This window comes from Plasmodium reichenowi, chromosome 6 (assembly GCF_001601855.1).
Source record: "Plasmodium reichenowi strain SY57 chromosome 6, whole genome shotgun sequence".
Taxonomy (NCBI): Eukaryota; Apicomplexa; class Aconoidasida; order Haemosporida; family Plasmodiidae; genus Plasmodium; species Plasmodium reichenowi.
Window position 1 is genome coordinate 1,033,945 of NC_033651.1, and position 25,093 is coordinate 1,059,037.

General features: G+C 25.4%; 1 protein-coding gene across 1 annotated transcript in view; it reads right to left on the reverse strand.

The window, feature by feature from the left end:
• The window catches only part of PRSY57_0626500 (HECT-domain (ubiquitin-transferase), putative), a gene marked incomplete at both ends in the record, with an annotated part of 30,990 nt that continues 5,897 nt past the window's right edge, over positions 1–25,093 (reverse strand). The window contains one exon of the mRNA XM_012906638.2: positions 1–25,093. This exon is cut by the window's right edge and continues 5,897 nt beyond it. Coding sequence (XP_012762092.2) covers positions 1–25,093 — 25,093 coding nt within the window.

The window sequence follows — 25,093 nt, forward strand, 5'->3', positions numbered from 1 at the left end:
TTACTCCCCGTACATGAGTTGCATTTGATCGTGAACCACATATGCATCCAAATCAATGGCTGTACAATTTTTTATTGCATATAATAACCTCTCTTTTAAAATATCTAATGAAGAATATTGTGGTAATAATAAACGGAATCCACATGTTACAGCTGTAGGTAACCTCTGATCTATTTGTCCGATATTTTTATTTGGATTTTCTACATCTATTATCATGTACCAATCATTTTTGGTTGTTGGTAACCTAGATCTACCTGAAACGAATCTAAGAAATGATTGTAGTTGTTCATTTGTGAACTCTTCTAAAACGGTAAAAAGTTTATCTTTTATGTTAAGGTCATTAGACCATGTATGGGCTTTTAAGACCTCTATATTAATTTCTCTTTCTCCACAAACCATATGCTCCACATCTTTAAAGTCATATAATAATCTTAATCTACCTAGAGGTATAACAGAACTGAATCCTTTTAATAAGTGTCGTATTCCTTTAGAAGATTCATTCATTTTACATTTGGTCATTAATCTTATAAATAAACCTAAGTTATCAAAATTTATAGGTATATTCATTCCGTTTTTTATTAACTCAATTGAATTTCCTCCTGAATCTTCTGTTATAAATGTCATATCACCTAATGATTGTTTCAGTTCCATATTCCATTCATTACTCTTTTCTGAATTTAACATTTTCAATGTTTTCAACATTTCTACAGCAACAAAATCATAGTCAGCCAAATCTTGTAACTCCAGAGGTACACCACAAATCTTTTTCCATATAATAGGATTGAAGCATATGTTTAATGCGGATGCTATACATACACACATACCCATTACTCTACCTAAAGATTCATACATGGCTAATTCCATGGCTTTTATAGTCTTTTCATCATAATCTATAATAAATTTATTTTTCTTCTTTCCATCTCTCATTGTGTTTTTATCACCACCAATACGGTTATTATTATTGTTATTATTATTATTGTTGTCGTTATTATTATTGTTATTGTTGTCGTTATTATTATTGTTATTATTATTATTATTATTATTATTATTATTATTATTGTTCATGTTGTTTCTTATATTGTCACGCATATTTTCATTTTCGTGAGTATCCCTTAGTAATACATTTTTGTCACCCTCACCATCCAAACATTTTTTCTTTTTCCATATTTTGTTCATAAACAATTTCCTTGATTTTAATGAAGCATTGTTTATTATTTCATATATGTCACTATCGTATTCACAAGCATCACAAACAAATGGATAATCATATTTATTTTCTATTTGGTATTCCATTTTTTGGTTTTCCTCCAACTTCTCAAAGGTAACTGATTTTTTACTCGTATAAAAGTACATTTTCTCTTTCGAGGTCATATCTTGAATGTTCTTATCATTAGAAATATTTTTTTCATCATATTTATGACCCTTTTGATTATTATCATTATTTACACCATCCTTAAGTATATTATCACTTCCCATATTCATTTTATTACTTTTATTTTTGTATTTTCCTTTAGTTTTTGATTTACCTTTTACTTCCATAATATTTTCTAATCCATCATCAGAACCATTTTCTTCCATCTTTTGTTTATAATCTTCATAACTATCCTTTGCATTCTTCTGTAATTTCTTTTTTATGTCCTTTATTGAATTATATATATTTAATATTTGCCATCGGAAACTTTCTAAATTATCGATAACATCAACCTCTCCAATATAATCCCATTCTTTAACAACATATGGTGTACTTTGAGGGTTAATTATTACAGTATCTTGTCTAGCACCTATTGCTTGAGTATAATTAGGACAAGGAATACATAAAGGAAAAACTGGCAAGCTTTTATCTGGAGAATCTGATAATTTCCCCATTACTTCTCTTGATATGGAAGATAAATATTCATGGAAAGGACCACCAAAATCTGTAGCTCCTTCTCCAACAAATACTACCATAAATGGTCGATCTCTTGGTTTTCCTCTTAATTTATCTGTATCTATATTTAATAAAGAATATGTACTTTGATACCACATGGTGTGAGCAATATGTTTTGCTGTAGCAGCCATGCCTCTATCTATTCTTAATGTTAAATTAGATTTCTCAGAACTAGAAGACGTAATATGTTTTAAACATTCTTTCCATAATTTTAAACATGTGTCATGCTTTAACAACTTTTTAATAAATAAGTATGAAGACAACTGTATAGGTAAATCAGAAGATCCCATGGCCAAAACCATTTTATTGGAAGTGTACATATTTTTACAATACTTTTCACAATCAAATATTTCATTTTCCTCTTCGCTTTCATTACCACATAAATGATTCTGATAACAATTATAATTATTATCATCATGATTATTATTTTTATAATTTATTTCATTATCAGGATATATATTATGATTATTTAAATTCTCCACGTTTCCTAATAACCAATCTTTGTCTTCTATTTCCGTATAACTATTATAGGAACCTTTTCCGTTATTTAAAAAAAATGATCCCTTTTTAACTATAGTACTATTTCTATCTAAAGATTGGATGGAATCCATAATAATGTATTCATTTCCTGATTTTATCTTTTTTATATCATCAATCTGTTTGCTATTTTTTACATATATACTTTTCTCATTACTATAATTTTTATTGAGACTATAATCATAATGATTATGCTCCGCACAATTTTTATAATTTTCATTTATATGATTCCCTTCAACTTTTATTGGGTAATTACTTTGTCCAACTATACTATTATTATCATTATTTCTATAGTTTGTATTATTATATAAACTTAGCATGGATACATTTTTGGACATAAGATTATTATTGTCATATAATTCACTCCTCATTTTTTGAACTAACCATGAATTATTATTATTATTATATTGAAATAAGTGAGTATTTCTCTTTTTATATGTCCATGGAAAATACAAATCGTTACTCATGAAAAAACACAAGGGACATTCTAATGTTCTTAATCCTTGTTCTTCTAAATTAATAACTGGTTTGTTAAATAATATACTCGTTATTGGTAAACAGTTTTCAAAATAAATATTAAATTTATTCAATAGATATATACGATCTTGTATTATTTTTAAAAACATCTTTTTATTTTCTTCATAAATATAATTTTTATAATAATCCATATTCATAATTATTTTATTTTTAGCTATATTTTTTAAACATTCTTCTGATAAGGTAAAATATTTCTTAAAATTTGGAGGTAACATACCATATCTTTTATAATTACTTTGGTAAATAATTCTCATAGTATAATTGTGTACATTTTTTATTTCTTCAATAAAATCATCTAGAGACATGTTTATTCTTTTCCATAATTGAGAACTTTTACTTGGTAATTTCTTCTTTATCTTTTCCATATCAAAAGCATGATAAATAAATAAACTTATTTTTTCAGGAGAATCCATATAACTACTTATTAAATCATATATATGAAGTATATACATATCTAATGTTTGTGGCCACATTTTATTAAATTGCTCTCTTGTCATTATCTCTTCGTTAGGTTTCGAAGTAAAATGAACTTCACACATTAATTCGAATTCGCTTTCTTCACTATCATATTCATCACAAAAGGTTTCACAACTATAATTATTTTCTAAACTATTATTTTCTTCTTGTGTATTCAAATGATTGTGCTTATTTAATGACGACAGTATATTAGTTCCGTTCTTGGTATAATGGTTTTTTTCTATAAATTTAGGATGAGGCACATCTCCTTTATGATTATATTCTCCCTGAATATTATTATTATTATTATTATTATTATTATAATTCACATTATTATTCACATTATTATTCACATTATTATTCACATTATCATTATATATACGTTTCATCACTTTTCCTTGTTCTCCTGAATTCATAAATGCCAATTTTATTCCATGCCTCTCATTTGAATAACTCGATAATAAGTTAGAAGTAACACGAGGAGAATGACTATTTAATGATTCATCTTCTCTACCTTTTTCAAATATGTTATTAGAATAATTGAGCAAAAAGTTTCCATTTCTATAACCTAAAAGGTTTTTACTATAAGATGGAAATTTGATACTTCCATTACCACTAATATTATTCAAACTATCTATATTTTTTGAATTTTCTCTATTACTTATATCATTATCTTCATACATTTTATCTATTATATCTTCTAATCTCTTGCTTCGAATATTTCTTTGTTTGGGTTTTCTTGCATTTTCTTCCTTACCATTCACCTTATTTATTAAATCATGTTGTTCCGTATTTTCACTAGTATTAAACAAACTTTGCTTTCTCTCTACATCATACATCCCCTTTTTATATGTCTTATCCTTATGTTGTGCTTCTCCACACATATGGTTTTTACAATCAAGTGATGTCATACTGAGATCCTTCTCATTAGCATAAGTATGATCACCTTTTCTATTAACTCCATTGTTGTAAAACTGACTATGATTATTTATATTATTTGAATTATTCAAACTATTATTATATAATTCATTCGATTTATTACACATTTCTTCTTTCATCTCAGACTTATATATGTATTTATCACATGTTTGATGCTTTTTATATCTCTTTTCTTTACTATAAATGAATTCATCCTCTGAATCGTTCATGGAATAATAAAGGTCCTTATTATTACTATGACCTTTCAATTTTTTATTTACAAAATATTCATTCATATAGTTTTTATATTTCTCATTTATTACCCTCGAATCGTGATTATTAATAGCATACTTTTTATTTCTTTCTTGGATAAAATAATTTTTTAGGATATTTTGTTTTGAACAAATATCATACAGAATTGTATCCTTATTAAAATGTTCTATATTTATATTTTTAAGCATGTCATTAAATATGTGAGAATCGTACAATCCATTTTTTAAATGTATATTCTTGTCATGAATCATATTCATTAAATTATTATAGAATACCATATAATTACCATTTTGTAATATCTTATCAATAAAAGATGCTGATTCAAGAATTTCTTCTTCATACTTAAAAATAGTATAGGAATCAGTTATCCATTTAATATCTGAAAATTCATTTAATATACCTATTCCTTTTAATAATTTTTTCTTCCATTCTTCATGCGAATTATCCTTCCACTGTAATTTAAAACTATTGAATATACAACAAAAGCTATCTATTTTAAGAAGGATATAACCAAGGTCAATTAAATTACGAGAATTTTCCAAATTTTTTCTTAAATCAATATTTAGAAAGTATTTCAATCTATCATCCATATATAAGAAATCAAATAATTCCAAGAACTTTTTGAATCCTTTAATTATATCTAATTCGTTATTAGCTTCTATTAATGAATTTTTCAACTCATCAAATTTGGGTATTTTCTTTTTTGAATCTAAATAACTATGACCTTTAATAATATCAGAGAACACTCCTGATTTATTTATAAATTCGATTAAACTATATTTCAAATCGTGATAATTGAATAGGTTATTTTGAAGGTTTGAAAGTATGAGATGCTTCCTTTTCTTCTTATCTTTTCTCAGCATATAAAATTCTTGGTATATACAATTATTATTATTATTATTGTAATTATTGTTGCTATTATTATTATTGTTGCTATTATTATTATTATTGTTGCTATTATTATTATTATTGTTGCTCATGTTACTATTCAATGCTTTATTTTTTTTATTTTCCGTTTCAAATATATTATCCATTCCGTGTTCTGTTTCCATATCATGGTTATAAGCAGATCTTATTCCCAATTTTCCATCAATATATGTATGGACTAATATATAATTTAATATGTTTTCTTTTTCGTGTGTAACAGGATTATAGGTCATTGGATCGTTGGTGTTTATATTATTATTCCTCTTTTGTTTTTCGATGAATACAAATGTTTCATCTACACTATCTTTATGATCTATTGGTATGGCATGATTTTCTAAATTGCTATTTCTTTCATTAGAATTGTATTTTTCACTATTACAGGTTGAGTTTTTACTACATTTTATATTTTTTGCTGATGACAAGTTACGTGAATTTTTTGATGTTGTTCTCCTACCACTACTACAAGTATTCATGACTTTTTTATTTCTTTTATCTTTTTTTCCTACTGGCAAGATAATATTATCATCATAATTATTTTTGTCATTTGTATCATAATTATCTTTTTTATCATAATTATCTTTTTTATCATAATTATCATTTTTATTTTTATTAATTACTCTCTTGTCATATGGCTTTTGATACTCATCATCATCCTTTTCTTCGTCATCCTTAAGGAACACTTTAATATTATCATTGGAATGATTTATTTCTTCATCTATTTCTTTTAAACCATTATCTTTAATATTGTTGTACAATAATTTTTCTTCATTTTCCTTATCATATATATCTTCATACATATTTTTACATCCAGAAAAGGCATCAAATTCTAAAGAGTTCATACCTTCAAACCCCTTGTTATAATGAGTATTCTTTTCTCCTTTATAACATAGTCCATTAGGATATCCTCCATATTTTGAGATTTTATATTTTTCATGATCTTCTATTATTTTCTTTTCTAAGTTACCAAATTTGGATATAGAAGAGTTACTAGACGAATTATCACAGCTATAATATTCCTCTTCCTTGGTCCTTACTCTCCATTTGTTATAATTATAATTCAATTTATCATAATTAAAATTGATATAACAAGGATGATCATCTTTATTAAGATCATTTTTATATTCACCATTATTATATACATTACTATGTGCATTATTGTATGCATTATTGTATGCATTATTGTATACATTATTGTATGCATTATTGTATACATTATTATCACCATTTTGATCATAATTGTTATCATTGTCATCATCAAATGTATGTTTTGTTGGTTTTTCTTTATGATATCTTACATTCACTAATTCTTCTCCACCTACGACAAACGAATTTATTTTTACGCCACATTCATTTGGCACATTACCATTTGTACCTTTTGGAAATCCAACAACTATGGAACAATTAGAAAGCAATCCAGGTATGATATTCCTAGGAATATAACGTCCTTCATGTTTTTTCTTATTTTTTATTATTAATGTTATCCATATATTTAAGAGATTTTCAATTTTTTCATTTTTTATAAGTTTTTTTTGTACAAGATCTTCTACAGATATACCTTTCTTATTCTTAATAGTTAAATCAGCTCCAAGTTTTAATAACAATTGAACAATTTTGATAGTAGAATTTTTCTTTCCTTCTGTGTTGGAAGAATTCAATAATATTTTATGAAGGGCAGTATTTCCTTTAATATCCTTTTTATTTACTTGAACACCATATACACAAATCAACATACAAACAATTCTGCTATGTCCATATTGTGCAGCAACCATTAAAGGAGTGTCCTTTTCTATTCTATGACAACTTTTGTTCGGGTTCACTTTACCTTTCTCAATAATATTTTGTACACATTCTTCACATCCAATTCTACAGGCTAACATTAAGGGGGTCAAATATTTTTCATGCATTATATTTTTCATAGATGAAATAAGTTCGTAGGGGAAATCACCTGAATTCATTTGATAATAATGCTCAAAAGATATTTCAGACATATTTTCATTTGATTTAGATAATAATTCTGGATTATTTATCAGAATAGAAGAAACATTTTCACAATCGTTTAGTAATAAACAGTTATATAATTTAATCATGTTTACATGGTTTTTAATTCTCATAACAGTATCGTTTTGTTTTTCTTGTTTTAAATTATCATATGATATAATTCCATCCTTATTATAAAAACTATTAATATTATTAACATTATCATGATTACTATCATCCTTATCATTATCCTCATCCTTATCCTTATCATTATCATTATCATTATTATTATTATTATTATTATTAATATTAATTGCGTTCATTCCTTTATACTTTCCCCGTCGTTCTACACGCGCCTTTACCACATTGTTCGTTCCATTTCCTTTATTACTACTTTTTCGTTCATTCGAAATTGTATACATATTTGAAACTGAGGACATATTCGACATAGGAAAGAAATTAGAAAGATTTACCTTGGTATTGTGTTCCGAATTTAATGTTAAATTATTTTGTGTAACTACATGACCCTTATTCAGAATATCATCATAGTTATTCATACTCTCAACGTAATTATTTATGCTATCTTCATAATTATTTATATTATCATTATGATTATTCATACTATCATTATTATTATTATTATTATTATTATTACTATCATCATAATTATTCATCATATTATCATCATAATTATTAATCTTATCATCTTTCTTTTTACTCATCTTTTGTATGTCATTCTTCTCTGTTGATACTTGTTCATATTTGTTCTGTACAAACCTTTTTACAAAAAAGTTATCATTAAAATTTGCGTTGCTTATACTACTAGAATAAGATAATTTGGATATATTTTGGTGGACTCGATCCATATTCATATCTTCATTATGTTCACTCAAAAATGTATTTTTTAAGTTTCTATAATTGTAAAAGGAATCAAACTTAAATCCAAATTGGTAAGTTCCATTCTTATAAAATAATAAACATTGATATAAGGGTTGAAATTCAATACATAGATTATCATTCGATTTATATCCAACCACATCTATTTCACATTCTTCAATTTTTTCGGATGGAAATTCAGAAACACATAAAGGTAATCTCAATGGACATATAAACTTCCCATTGCTTTTCCATAACCAACGATATATACCCCATATAATACCAACAGAATTTGTAAGATAATTTTTTTTGTGATAATAATTTTCTTCCTCTTTAAAATTAACAGTACAATTAAATATAAATGGTTTTGCTGGAAATATTGAATCATATGAATCAATAGATAATTTAAATTCTTTACACCCTATATAATACAGAGAATAATTACTCGAATCATTTGAGAAATTTTCAATTTGTTTATCTTTGATTTTATCCATATCATAGTATGTATTACTACCTTTTAATGTAATTTTATTATGTACATGTTTATGTAGTGAATTATTATCATCAGGGAAATTATTAGAATAACCATTATCATTATTTTTATTATCATATAATATTTCTTTTTCGTTCGAAGGATCAACAATATAATGTCCCTGATTTTTCTTTGGATTATGCATATCATTTGAATTTTCCTTTTGTTTCTTTTCGTCCATAATATTCTTATTGCTATAGTGAGAGTTATCATTAATTTCTTGTATAGAGCTATATTTTATATTATGATGAATATGTTTTCTGATTTTAGGTATTTGGTTTAATTTGTATTTAATATGTACATTGTTATTACTATTGCAACAAATATTATCATTATCATTATCATTATCATTATTATTATTATTATTATTATTATTATTATTATTATTATTATTGTTGTTGTTGTTGTTGTTGTTGTTGTTGTTGTTGGAGGAGGAGGAGTTATTTTTATTGTCATTATTTAAGGTAAAATAATCATTTATGTAATTACTATGTATAACATTTTTGCTTATACTTTCTGAAAGCAGTTGTTCATGATAATACGAGGTGTGTTGTCCTCTATTATTATCACTTAATTGATGAATATTTGTGTTCGATCCTATATTATTACTTCCCGTTTTTTTCTTCGTTTCATTTGTTTTACACTCATTTGATAACAATAACTTGTTGCATAAATCCAAAGTACCTTTATTATTAATTCGTAGATCTTCACTTTTATTTATTATTCTATTCAAATGTTGCTTCAAAATCGAATCTGCCTTGTTATTTGAATTTTCACTTTCTACATTTTTTCTTGTATCAAATATTTTAGAATAAGGTTTTTGTTGTACCTGATACATATTATGATGACTATAGCTCACATTATTGTTGCTGTTTTTCTGTTCCATACTACTAGATGTAGGTTTTTCATTATGTTTGAATTGATTGCATAAATTTATAAAACCGTAATAATTTTTAATTGATATAGTTCTGATATTTTTAATATTTTCCATGGAGAGCAATTTGCATCTTTTCCCTTGGAGATTTTTACAGTACATATAATAGGTAATATTTATGGGTTCACTTTTTATTTGTATATTTGGGCTAACAAACAAAGTATTTGCGAATTGGTCTTCATATTCTATATGTCCATATGTATTATGATATTTATTATATTTTATAACTATTTCATTGGATGATTGTGGTATAATGGAAGGTACCATTTTTTTTATTATAGAATGATTTAGGTAATTCGTGTCATTCGTATTATTCCCCATATTATTTTTATTATTATTATCATTATTATTATTATTATTCATATTTATAGGTGTATTCATTTTTGTAGAGACCAAGTCATGTGTTGATGTTCCTGGAACGTCCACATTGTTGTCACTATTATTATTAACATCCGGTAATATAAAAAACACAGGCTTCCATAAACATTTGCTCCACAATTTATTGGTTTTTATACAATCATTTTCATATTTCAACTTATGCATATTTTCAAACTTAAAATAAAAGTTTGATAAAGGAGAAACAAACGTTTTTTCATTCATTTCTGTAAATTTCATGTGTACAGATGGTTTATTGGAGCCATTATTTTTAGGAATTTTTTTACTTTCTATAGGAGAAACTTTTAAGAATGGCAGAAACTCTTTCATTTCATATGAAAAATCTTTACAAAAAATTAATATATTATTTGCAAACCATAATATTTTTTTCCCAACTATCTGTACTGTAATATTTAAAATACCTGACATTTTGTTTGTTAATAATTCTTTCATATTTTCAATGTTGTTGTCACTGCAATCAAATCCTTTAGAATTCACATTACCATCAGATATATTTAAGGTTATATAATTCGTCTTATTAAGATTTGCATATTTACTATGATAGAAGTTGCTACCCAAATTCTTCATATTTATATCAGATAAATTTTCGTGAAACATTTTACCCCTCATCATATTATTGTTACTATTAATATTAATATTAATATTATTTTTGTTGTTGTTTTCATTAGGTATATCTTCCTTTATATTATTATCATTCAATGTATTTCTTAATTTTTCAGTCACATTTTGAACACGTTTACCCCTAGTTTTACTTTTTTCTATTTTCTCATTATTTATATATTTCGTTAAACTGACATGAGCTATTTTATTGATATCCGTTGAAATATTACTTGAACGCCTCTTTTCAGTACCTTCATATTCATCTTCATTTTTTCTTGTTCTACTAGAAAATGATTTTTTTCTAGTACACTTTAAGGATTCATCTACAACGTTTTTGTCATATAAAAATTTACTATTCTTAGATGTAATTTTTTTTTCACCTAACAATTCCTTATTCCTTAAACGATATGTGATATTATCTTCTTCATTCTTTGATATTCTGCAATTACTAAATTTTTTGACTTTAACACTTGTATCCTTTCCATCGTCATAATGTAACAACCAAGATTCTTTATCATCTTTTTCTTTTTTTTTTTCATGTTCTATTTGTTCTACTTTATCTTTTTCATCATGTACATTTTCATCCTTTTCTACTTCTTTTTCATTTTCTTTTTCTTCTTCTTCATCTTCTATTTCTATTTCCATTTTGTCTTCATCTTCATTTTGATCTTCTTCCAGTTTTATTTCAAAATATTTTTTTCTATTTATAACACCAATTTCAATATTTGGGAAATTGTTGAAATTACCATCGGACATATTATCTGCATTATTATCAACCAGTATTAAACTTATGGTAAAAGATGATGAACATAAATTAGAGGAACCTGAATATAATTCTGAATTACCTATTAGGAAAAAGGATCCAGGTAAATTATATATATCAGTTAACTCAATATATGAACCCAATGTAATCTTTTCTATAGTATCTAAATCGACTTTTTCATCTATCACATTTGAGTTAAGATACACAAATTCTTGTATTTTCTTAAATTTTATTTCATGCAAAATGTAATTAAAGTTATTATCCGCACTAAAGATTATATTAGGGTGTTTAAAATTTTTCTGATTAATCTTTTGGATTTTTTCGTTTTCGTCGCTATTTAAACGGTTAATTTTTTGTTTCAGATTACAGTTACTTTTATCATTAAACTTATCTTTGTTCTCAGTATATGTAAAATGTTTTTTGTTTTTATGATTACTATTGTCAGGGTATAATTGTTTTTGTTTGTTTTTGCGTTCAACTATATTTTTCTCTCCAAACATATATTTGTCTTCCTTATCATAGAATGGTTTATTATGGTGAGTACTAGAAATTCCTTTGTGGATAAAAGATTTATCATTTTGTTTTGGCAATACAAACATATCTCTTATTTTAATTTTAATTGTATTGGAATTAGAAGATGATATATGATGTATTTTTTCGTTCATATTAATAATAATATTTGCAGAAAGTTTTTTTGGTATATGTAGTACATCGTCAACAAAAAGTTCAGGATACTGGCCTTTATAAGATTCATCATATGTATGTTTTCTGCATTTGGTTTTATCTGTGTGTTTATAATCTGAATTAAAACTGTAATTTTTGCTGCTAATTTTGGAATCTTTCCTTACGATTAATTCGTTTTCGTTATTTACCAAATTGTTTTTATTATTATTATTATTGTCATATTTATTATTCGTGTAATCATCATAAGACATATGAGATTTTTCATTTGGGTCCTTTTTCATAATGTCAGAGAAAAAGGATGATGTCATTAGCTGATCATCCTTTTTTCCTCCTTTTTTTTTTAAACTAATTTTTCTTTTAATATGCTTTGAATATATTTTTGATACATGATCCACAACATATAAATATAAACAGTATTGTTTAAAATTAGCATGAGTGTGCTCGTTATAATAATTCATAATATTATATACATCAGCTCTTTTAATGTAATAGGCAGCACAAGCAAAATAATGTACTAGTAAAGAAGCATTCATCTTCATAGAATTATACATACTGGGTTCTTTATTCTCCATCAAATCAAAGTTTGAAAAGTTGTGTAATAATATCTTATCAGTTTTTAGATTTCCATTAGTTCCATTTAAATATAAAGAATTTATACCACCTAAATTGTTAACATTAGAAGTATTATTTGTTTCTGTATTTTCTTGTAGCGTATTTGTATTATTAATATTGTTAGATGAAATATTATGACTATTTCTTCTATTTGTTATATTTAAATTGTAAATAGTTTCATTACTAACACTACTGATACCATTGAAATGATTATTTAGTACTCTATTATTGGATGAATTCTGAATGCAGTTTAGAATATCGTTAATATTATTATTTAAGTTATCAATTATATTATTTACATGTTCATTATTACTATTTCTTACATTATTATTATTATTATTATTATTACTATTATTATTATTATTATTATTATTATTATTATTATTATTACTACTACTATTATTATTATTACTACTATTATTAATATTATTATTATTATTATTATTACTACTACTACTGTTAATATTAATATTATTATTATTATTGTTGTTGTTATTACTTACATTGTCGTTGCCTTTATTTTTATGCACATTATTTTTGTATCCAACGTTGTTATTATTAAAACTTATTATTTGATTAATAACTGACGAACCACATATATTTACACAATGGAATACATAACTTAAGAAAGAGTAGTAATTGCATTTTACTTTTTGCATTTTCCCTCTGGTGGAGAAATAATTATTATGCTGCTTATTACTTTTTGTATTATGATAATTTTTGGTAATATGTTTTTGATTGGCACAAGTAGTATATTCCAAATCATTATTCAAAGGTTCTTCCATAGTTACGTTCAACTGAGTTAATATATCAATGTTATTTAATTTCTTGTAATGCTTATGCATTTGATTATTCTGTAAAATGTACACTACACAACACCAGTACACTAATCTACATACATCGATTCCTAAAAAGATCGGAAGTCTATTACCATTCATAATTAATCCAAATAAAGAGGTTACTGTCATAGGTGTAATACAACAAGATCTTATTTTCGATGGACATAATGGATGTCGAACAAAGGTATCTATCATCCAATGAGCAACATGAACAGAAGGGGAAATTGCATAAAACTGTTCTACTTTAACTCTCTTTTGTGACATGCTCTGAGCAACAGATCCAATTAAATGATATAACAATTCTGATTGTATTATTATTAATAATTGGTCTACTAATTTTTCATCATCCCATGAAACAACACATTGATAAAATATTCTTTGCCAACCAAAAAGCAAAGAAGATTTACAGCTCTTTTCATTAAGCAGTTTGTACACATTTTCTTTAATTTTGGCATTCCTTAATTGTCCTTGGAAATTTTGCCAGTAATCCTCTTTTCGGAAATCTTTACTTCTACCAAGGTAATATATACATATTCGAAACAAATACATAATACTAAAGATATTTAATATTTCTTCTTTATTTCTTAATTGTGCATTGAGCAATTGACCTATATGTTCTACTTTGTTTACTTTTCTATATTTAGGATTATATTTCTTTTTAGCATGCATCAGTTTGTCATTAAAATTTCCTTGTGTTTTATTATGATGAGTATAATCATTATTGATACATAACAATTCATGTTGATATTCTTCTTTATCATTATAACAAGAATATTTGTTAATATTATTATAATTATTATAATTATTACTTTTGGTATTGTTCTTTTCTTCACAACTTTTTGCGTGATGTATATTATGCAACCCATCCTTCTTATCATTAAATGAATCATAACCCATTTGATGTCCCTCTTTATTATTAACAACATGATCTAATCTTGTTTTCTCATTTTCAAAACAACATTTTGATACTGTTGTCTTATGATTCATTTCTTTTGTATTTGCACTGCTATAATTTGCTGAATCTTGTGAATCTTGTGAATTTATATATTTGTTTTGAACTTTTCTCATGTTCTCTATTTCTTCCCCACTTCTTGCCCCCTCATTTATTTTCATCAAATTTGTTTTTAACTCATCAATGAAAAGTTTTGGAACCAATGAAGCCATAACACATGTCATATCTATTATATATTTTTTCAACAACCATGAGGCATAGAATTTAACACTTTTACGCAATATTTTGTTAGAAAAATAAAAGTTGGAATATTCTAGATCAAAGAGTGTATTTTTAATGGAGTTTTCACTGAGCTGGTTAATACTTTGAGGGAAGCTTAAAGAATATTTGTTTTGACTATTGAAACAAATTAATAGATTCATAATATATATCCATAAATCAAAACTATCATTTTGTGCTATTACTTGCTGATTTTTAATCGTCGGAGTAGATATATCAAAATATTCGAGAAAGTTATTCGGTATACCACAATAATTTACTATTTCTAATATGTTTATATATTCATTTTGTACAGCATCTTTTGTATCTTTATTCTTTCCGTTTGTTGAAATATAACTTGATTGATTATCATCCTTATTATTTAATAAATCCTTTGTATGCATATTATCATGATACTTTTGATTATAAAACACTACTTCCTCTTTCCAGTTCATACAATCCATATGATTATCATTATGATTATCCTTATCATTATGATTATTATTTTTTTTTTTATTATTTCCATTGGTATTTTTTACAAAACTATTAAGAAATGATGATGTGTTACAAATTTCACTATTATTATTTCCATTTTTTGTCTGTTTCTTTTTGTCAAATAAGAAATTCATATCCATCATCTTATTTTTCTCAGCAAAGTATTTTATCAAAACATCACTTATTCCTATATCAATAAAGAAGAATAATTTTATAAAATTCAACAACCTTTTACAAGAAGCATACACCTTTTCATTTGGTTCATAATACCCATCTGAATTCATCTCTAATAATGTTCTTAATATAATACAACAACACATAATTGATTTCGTTCCGATCAAGCATAAGGTATATCCATATAATGAATTTTTATTCATTTTGTCTGCATTCGATGATTTAGTTTTTTGCTTTTTATTTTTATGTGTTTTGTTTTTATATGATTTGTTCTTTTTTATTTTGTTCTTTTCATCTTTATTTTTTTCTTTTTTATATATATCTTTATGATATATTTCCTCGGTATTATCATTTGACAAGTCACCAGCATTTTTATCTTTGCTTAAGGAACGTTTTGTTTTATTCCTATAAGATTCATTCGTTTCATTTTCTTCCATAAAAATAGAATTTCTTATTGAATTTTCATTATTACTGTTTGTGTTTCCTGATTCGCTGCTGCTGTTAATATCTCTGCCAACATTACGAGTGTGCACACTTAATGAGTCTTTACTATTACTACCACAACTACTATTATCATTAACATTAAGTTCACTATCGCCAATGTTACTATTATCACTATTTTGAATATTATAATTTTTTCTTCTATCACTATTAATATTGTCATTTTTGCTTCGGGAAGGGAAATAAGGGGATCCCTTTCTATTTTCAAAAAACTCATCATTATATTCTTCAATAGGGTAACATTCAGAATCCAATTCACTCGTTTTCTGTATTATTTTCTTATAATTCTTGTTGTGTTTAAAACTCACAATATTATGTTTATCGCTAGTACACCTTTGATTATTTTCACTAATGTTGTGCGTAACAAAATTTAGGATAGACCCTAAAAATACATCCATACATATAATGTCCACCAAATTGCAAAAAAATAATTCAAGACATTTTCTATCCAGATTATATGTCACTGAATTCTTCAAATCAGATAAGCTGGTTAACCATGGAAGTTCATCAAATATATAATTTGTGTCATCCGAAAAATTTTCTTGTTTATTTTCTTTTGGTTCTCCGTTTATATTTAATCCTAATACACATATAATAGATAATACTTCTCTAATGGTTTTATGTACATCCACATGACTCTTATACTGTTTGTTCATATTTACATAAATAGAAGAATCTGCATATAAATTGAACGAAGTGCCTTCTTCCTTATTATCACTCTGACGGTTACTCATAATTGAATCATCTTGAAAATTTTTCTTTTCTAGTATTTTTTCTCTATTCGGATCATTATTCTTATCCGAACTAGTAATTTGACTATTGTCATATGTAATAATATTATAATTTTTTTCCTCTGAATAGGAAAAGATATCCCTATCTCCATCTTCTTTATTAACAAAGGAATAATAATTATCAACCCTATTATCTTTATTTTCATTATAAAGTAAATAATTATTATTATAATCATAATATGTATGATTTTCCTGTTTTTTTATTCCTTCTACGTATTTTGCTTCCTCATCTTTATCTTCCTCTTTATCATTACTTAAATGAATATTAATTTTTTTCTTTTTTTTTCCACCTTTAGTTTTGAAGTTTGGATTATTTAGTACATTCATATTATTCATTTTTTTTTTTTTCGTTGTTATCTTCCTTGATAGTGTATCATCTGTATCGTGCCAATAATAATAATCATTTTCAGAATTAAATATTACACCATTAGATGATAGATGCTTAAAGTAAGATACAATATTTGTCAAACTAGTATTCATTCTTATGATAACTTCATGTTTTAAATCTTTTAATATTTCATTATCTGATTCAAGTATCGACTGATAAAGTTTAACCGATTCGTAAAATTCGTTCTTCTTCATTCTAATTTTTCGTAATTCTTTTTTAAAATTTTTCTTATCATATCCCGATAAGGAATATAATTCATTTAAAAATTCTTCATCTGCATTTTTCTTATCATTCCTAAAATTATTTGCATTATTCTTATTTGGATCTACATATTGCATAGTAAATGTTGGACCTTCATATACAATAGTTAAAGGGTCTTGGAAAATAAATATCAAATTCATTCTCCTCTCAAATTCAATTTGAGAATCAGCTTCAAATAATACTTCTAACACAGATCCAATACTTACTCCGGAAACCATGAGTTCCGTTCTTAAACATTTTTGATTTTGTTGATCTTCTACATTAAATTTTACACTTAGCAAATCACCTAATTCATATTGTACATTTGCTGCAAATACATCATGCCTAAATGGAGGACACATATTCGTTCTAAATCCAACCACATCATTTCTATCAAATACTTCAGACACGTTAGATAGAACACATTCAGCTGGAGCTACAGTTACACCAAAACGACCTCTTGTTTGTATACGGAAATTAATTATATCATTTACTTCATTGGGACCAACATGTAAAGCTGGGAAGGTCAACGGTGCTAGACATAAAACTACACCTCCTAAATTTAATCCTCTCAATACTCTCAAAACACGACCTTCCATGTGAGCTTCAAAATCGTCTGAAGGTCGACTAGACATGAAAAATTCAGATTGAGGTAAATCATCAAATGGATGATTTCTATATGATATTCTAGGTATTAATCCTAAGATATTATTTATGCTATTACATTGAGAATTTCCTTCATTGGTTGTGGTACCTATATCCACATTTTGGTAATCATCAGGATAAAATGTATTTTCTTTAGAACTTGAATGTATTTGCATATTATTATGTTCACCTATCTGGTAATCAGTATTATTATAATAATAATAATTATTATTATTATTACTATTATTGCTATTATTACTATTACTGCTATTCCTATTATTATTATTATTATTATTATTATTATTATTGTTATAATTATTATTAATATTATCATTATCATCATTATCATCATTATTATTATTATTATCATCATTATTATTATTATCATAATTATTATTATTATTATTATAATTATTCCTATTTTTATTTGAATTGTCATTTTTGTCATTATTAGAGGACCCGTCCTTTTTAGAGTTAAATAGAAAATTATTTTCATTCTGAAACAATTTTTGAGTTTCTTGAATAACCAATTGTTTGGGAAACATTTTTATTGGAGGCAAACACCTTAATAAGAAGAATCCATGAATCTTGCTTTCATTGTAATTCTTTTTCATATTAGTATCATAATATTTGAAGAAAAAATTGGACATTTTCAAATCCATTCCTCTATATTTAATACATCTATTATTATTATTATTATAAACATAATCATGAGGATAATTAATATGGTCCTTATTATTATAAACATATTCGTCAAGATAACTAATATGGTCCTTATTATTACTATTATTATCATTATTATTATAATGTTTCGATTTATCCTTTGATGGATGTGCCAGAGCTTCTACTTCATTGCATTTCAGGTTACCCATATTATTTTTTTTATTATTCTCCATCGTTGCATTTTCATCATACATTTCATTCTTATAACATTTCGTCGCTTTTTCTTTTTTTGTTTTCTTGGTTGTGTTGGTATTTATTTTATCATTATCATTATTCATCAATGTTTTTTTTTTATCTAAATATGTATTAAAAAAAATACTTATATCATCTGCGTCACTAGGAGCTTTTTTTATACATTCAGTAATCAGCCTATAAAATTTGCAATTGATTTGTATTTTATTTAATTTTCTAAAACGATAAGTAGGATTATCTTGACCAAATAAGAAACATCTAAGAAGAGTAACAGCAGCCGTAGATGAATTTTGTACACATTTTATTAATGCATACATAAAATCTGTTATCATTCTTTCACAATCTTTTACTTGTTTCATACTAATTTTTGTATTATTAATACAAATGTAAAAAGAGCCCTTTTTATTTTTAGTTAAATCATTATATAATTTTACAATATTACATAATTTTATTAAAACAGACATAATCATTTTTAATACAGATTCAATTAAACTTTTTCTTTGAAGTTTATAAAACGCATATTTATAATCCTTATAATCATTATGATTATTTCCATTTACATCTATTTCATCTTGTATGTTACATATTTTCTTTTTGATATATTTAGTAGTACTTTCAGATATAAGTTGATCCGAATTTTCCATTTGCACATTTTCTCCAGAAACTAATATTCCCCAAAGAATTGTTTGTATTAAATTCCAGCTAATTAATTTTAATTTTTTATAATTCAAATTATTGTCTCCGTGATCGTAAATATCCCTATTTTTTTTATCATCTGAACACATATTTTTATAATTATCACAATTATTATAATAGTCATTACTATAATCCTCATTAGAATAATCCTGATCTGTGTACACTTTCATGCAATCACAAAAATGTTCTGATAAATATTCCACGTTTTCGTTTTCATTTGAGTATTTTTTATTTTCTTCCTTATGAGTACCTTGATTTTCCTCAGGGTTATAAGTATCACATTTATAATTTATATCATAACAATCATTGTTATTATTAATACTACTATTTTTCTTTTTATCATCATTCGTCTTGGTTTTATTTTTTCCTTTATTCTTTATTTTTTCATCTTCATTTTCTTGCATCTCTTTCTTTTGATTGCCCTTTGAGAAAAGTGGGATTGAACGATGATCGGTAATTTCTATCAACTCTTTATTTATTATAATTGACTTTCTTTTAATCCAAATATTTACTACATCATTCATATGAGTATTTATGGAAAATTCTAATTCGAAGTTATTTTTTTTGAGATAAGATCGTACATTTGAATCGTACTTTTTATGAGCACATATTTCTAATTGTACGTCTGATATCGATTTAGCATTTCCATAAATATTATATACTGGATCACCACTTACAGACCAATAATAACAAGAGGTATCATCTGATTCGTTCATGTTTGTCGTTTGAAAAATATTTCTGTTATTGTGTTTCATACATTTATTAAGATTTTTCAATGGTAATGTATATAAGGGGGAATTTTTATATCGTTGGATACATAAAGCCCAATAATGGTTTTCATTTGTGTAATATTCTTCTTTGATTTTAAAACCTTTCAAGTTTTGTAAAATGATCATTTTGTTAATGTGCTGATTATTATTTTGTACAGTTTGATGATAAATAATAATTCCTGTAATGACATTATCTAATATTTCTTCGTGTTCATGTTCAGAAAGGTTATACATTTTCATTTTAATAATTTTGTGTTTTATTTTTTTCTGTTTCTTTTGTACTCGTTCTGAGTGTATATATCCTTTAACACCCCTGTCATTTTTGGAATTATCACAATTATCATTCTCATTATCATTATCATAATTATCACAATTATCATCATCATAATTATCACGATTATCATCATCATAATTATCACGATTATCATTATTACTATAAGTGTGACCATTTAAATAGGATATTTTCGAAGACACTTCAGATGAATTGCCCTTCTTTAAACTCTTCAAAGGTGTTTCCATTGGAGACATCTTAGAACTCATTTTTCTAGAAGACATACAAACAGATTTATGACAATATGAACATTTCACCTGTAAAAAGGAATTATTCTTATTCGAATAATATAATATTTTATTTCCTACGAAAAGTTTTTTCTTCAAATAGTCACCACTAATATGAACTTCTCGAAGCAAAGGTTGACAAATAGTAAACATGTGATACAAAAATGGAACCACATATCGACTATCGTTTAATGGTTTTACTCCTAAACATATTTGTAAAGCTATTAATCGTAAAACACTCTCTATCCATAAGGTATTCATTGAATTTTTGATAATTTTTGAAAAACTAGACGAATTCATTATCAATTTACGGTTATATCTTAAATACCATATACATATACTTTTAGTAATATCTGTTAAAGTAAATGAAAGAGCATATTCCATCGGTTGTGTGAACCAGTAATGATGCTCAAATGGATCCTTAATATTAGAACCATTCCACTGATTCATATAATGACAACTGATATTATTATTATTATTATTGGTATTATTATTATTATTATTATTATTTCTATTTTTGTCATCTATTTCTCTCATTATAGTTTTCAATGGTGTTAGACTTCGGAATTTGATAATAATTATATGTAACAATTTTAATAACATCCATCCATAATTTTGCACTGAAAATAAAGATGATTCCATATTAGATATCATTCTATTACACTCGTTATATGATCCTCTGCTAAATGATGGAACCAACAAATCTAATATTACAGGCCATTGCATACTTTTAGTTGATTTTTGTCTCCATTGCTCGAATATACCCTTCTTTCTTTTATCGTTTTTAAAAATCTTTTGATTTAAATCCAAATTTTTATATTTACGTTGATTTACTAATAAATTCTCTTCTTTATAAGCCTCACTTAAAACAGAAAAACGATTTTTTTTTACACAAGATGAAATACCTTTTTCATAATTTCTGGAAGGCAACAAGATATCATCTGGTTCTTTAGATAAACTAAGATAATTACTTTCATTATTTTTTGAATAATCACTATTTTTTAGATCATCATTATAATATTTTTTATCATCCATATCTATTTTTCCGTCATCACTATTTTTTGTATCACCATTATTTATTTTATCATCTTTCTTTTCATTATCATTATATTTATCCAAACTCCCTTCATTCTCGTTACAATTGCTTTTTTTCTTTTTTTTAATATCATCCGAATTGGAGTTATATCCCTTTTGTGAACGCTTGTTCGAGTTCAAATTTTTTTTGCTCATGTTTACTATGGGGTTTTTAATTCCTCCGAAAATTCCGGCACACAACATCGATTTTAAACTTCTACTTATTAAATACCTACACAAAGATGTTAATTGCTCTATTCTTATAATATTTAAAACCGTTTCTAGGTCGGTGTCATTCATTATAAATTTCAATATTTCCTTTAATTGTAACATATCCTTCGAATCGATAGTATGATCAACTGCATTATTTATTGTAAAATCAATCGAATTATTAGGAAGATATTTATTTCTAAAATAGTCAAAAGATGGAAAACTCTTCTTTTTAGTAGTATTAATAATGGTAGTAGTATTAGTGTTAGCTGTAGTGTGATATGGTTGATTTCTTAACATTTCTTCTTGATATAATGCTGGTGAAAACTCTTGTTTATTCATTGAGCGTATTATTTTCTGAGGTTTGTAAAATGCATTAAATTTTCCATGTAACTCAGATAAATTCATATCAGATGCATTATCATAATAATCAAACATTGAATTGGTATACTTTGTAATATGACTTCCCGTTGGATCCCATTTGACATTGTTCATATTTTCATTCCTCATTATATAATCATTTTCGTCAACCGATTTCAGTGAAAAGAGGAAACATTCTGGTTTGTAATTCATCAAATTAGAATTAAATTCATCTATATGTTGTACATCTTGATCATTATGATATACATAATTTTTAGTTGATCGAGCATTTAACCACAATTCTCCAAATTTTTCAAGATTATTTGTTTTACACAAATTATTGTATTTTAATACTAAAGAATTGTTTGAAAGGTGATCATTATTTTTTTCAGAAAAATGGAAATTCATATAATAATTAGATTCATCATTATAATAATTTCCCTCACCACTATCACAACTAGCACAACTATTGGAAAAGTTCACATTTTTATTATTACATATATATGTATGAAATTGTTTATTATTCTCAAGACAAATTTTATCATATTTATTGGTATCTAATTGATTAGATGGCTCCCTTATACATACATTTCGTTTATACGTTTTTAATAATCGTTTTAAAAGGAACAAATTTTTAGTGGTACTCTTACCAAAAATATTTTCAGTACTAAATTGTATACATTCCAATTTATCATCATTTATTTTATTTTGATGACTAAATAATTGATCCAAATAACTCAAAGAAGATACACTTGGCTCTACTGCAACTGCTGGCATAGTAGCAACTTCATGAAGCATTTGATAATTGCTACGATCTGAATACATTTTTCTAACGGTTATAGGAATGTCATAGGAATTTCTTCTCATAAAAACAAAATGTTCATCCCATTCATGAGATATATTTTCTTTTACGGAAACTGGACATAGTCCAAAAGGATATGTGTTTATAATCCATTCACATTTTTTTAAAATTTTGTCAATTTGTTTTTCCCTCTTTTTTTGAATTGAATCCATTGCTAAGAATTCGTTACTTTTATTATTGTGGCTCGATTTTTCCCCATTTTGGTGTACATCATTTACATAATTTAATTCTTCTTTGCTAAAATTACAGAAATTCAAGTCGTTTTTTTCATCTAAATCTGATGACAAGTGTAAAATTGGTGATTTTTTTTTATTTAAAGGCAAATCATTTACTTGTTCAATACTACTGTAAACATTACTTTTATTATTATCATCAAGATCAATTTCATTTATATTTTGATGACTTTCCCTTACTAAATTTTTGAAATCATTATGAGAACCACTCTTCACATTATTCATCCTTTTATTATTTCCTTCAAAATGTTCCATACTCATTTGTTCTTGTATTTCTTCCTTGCATTTTTTATTTTTGGAAGATGTATTATATTCTTCTATACTTTTTTTATGATATTGTGATGCCTGACTTTTTGATATAAGATCTATAACACCTTGTCTTGCTAAATTGCATGCTATTTTTATTTTTTTGTACTCTAATGAATCTTCTATTATTATATGATCATTTTTATTATCATTGTTATTTTTCGCACTATTGTAATTTTGATGTGGTCCTTTTATTTGGCCATGCTTATAACCAGTTAGATGTAAAAAGACAGCGACAAAGGCTATTTGCGCTCTTTCAAAATTTTTATGAAATACACTATAAGCTTTTCCTAAGCATTGCACAGCATCATGATCATTTTTCATTAAATTTTTGAGAAATTCCATATTTTTTCTATCGCATGTAATGTTATTATCATTATTACGAGGATTTGTACTATAGCTACCTCTATGAAAGAAATTATTATTATTACTATTACTATTATTACTATTACTATTATTACTATTACTATTATTACTATTATTATTATTATTATTATTATTATTATTATTATTATTATTATTATGGTCCATATTGTTGACATTTTCTTCTTTATTATTATTCCTTTCAGATTTCTTCTTTAGAGGTATACCCCTTCTAGAACGACTTCGGATACCAATCCTTTCCTGTTCATAATCATCTTCATACATTGACTGATACGTTTTTACCATATCATTTCCTAATGCTTTATTTTTATTTATACTAATATCATGATAATCTGTTTCGTGAGCATTTATATTATTCGATGAGTGTTCATTTTCCAAATTACTGTCATTGTTCATTCTGGTGGCATATAAAAAACTCGAAATACTTTGAGGAACCATGTAATGGTTAAACACATAATTTTCATAATCACATACAGAACAATCAGTTAATTGC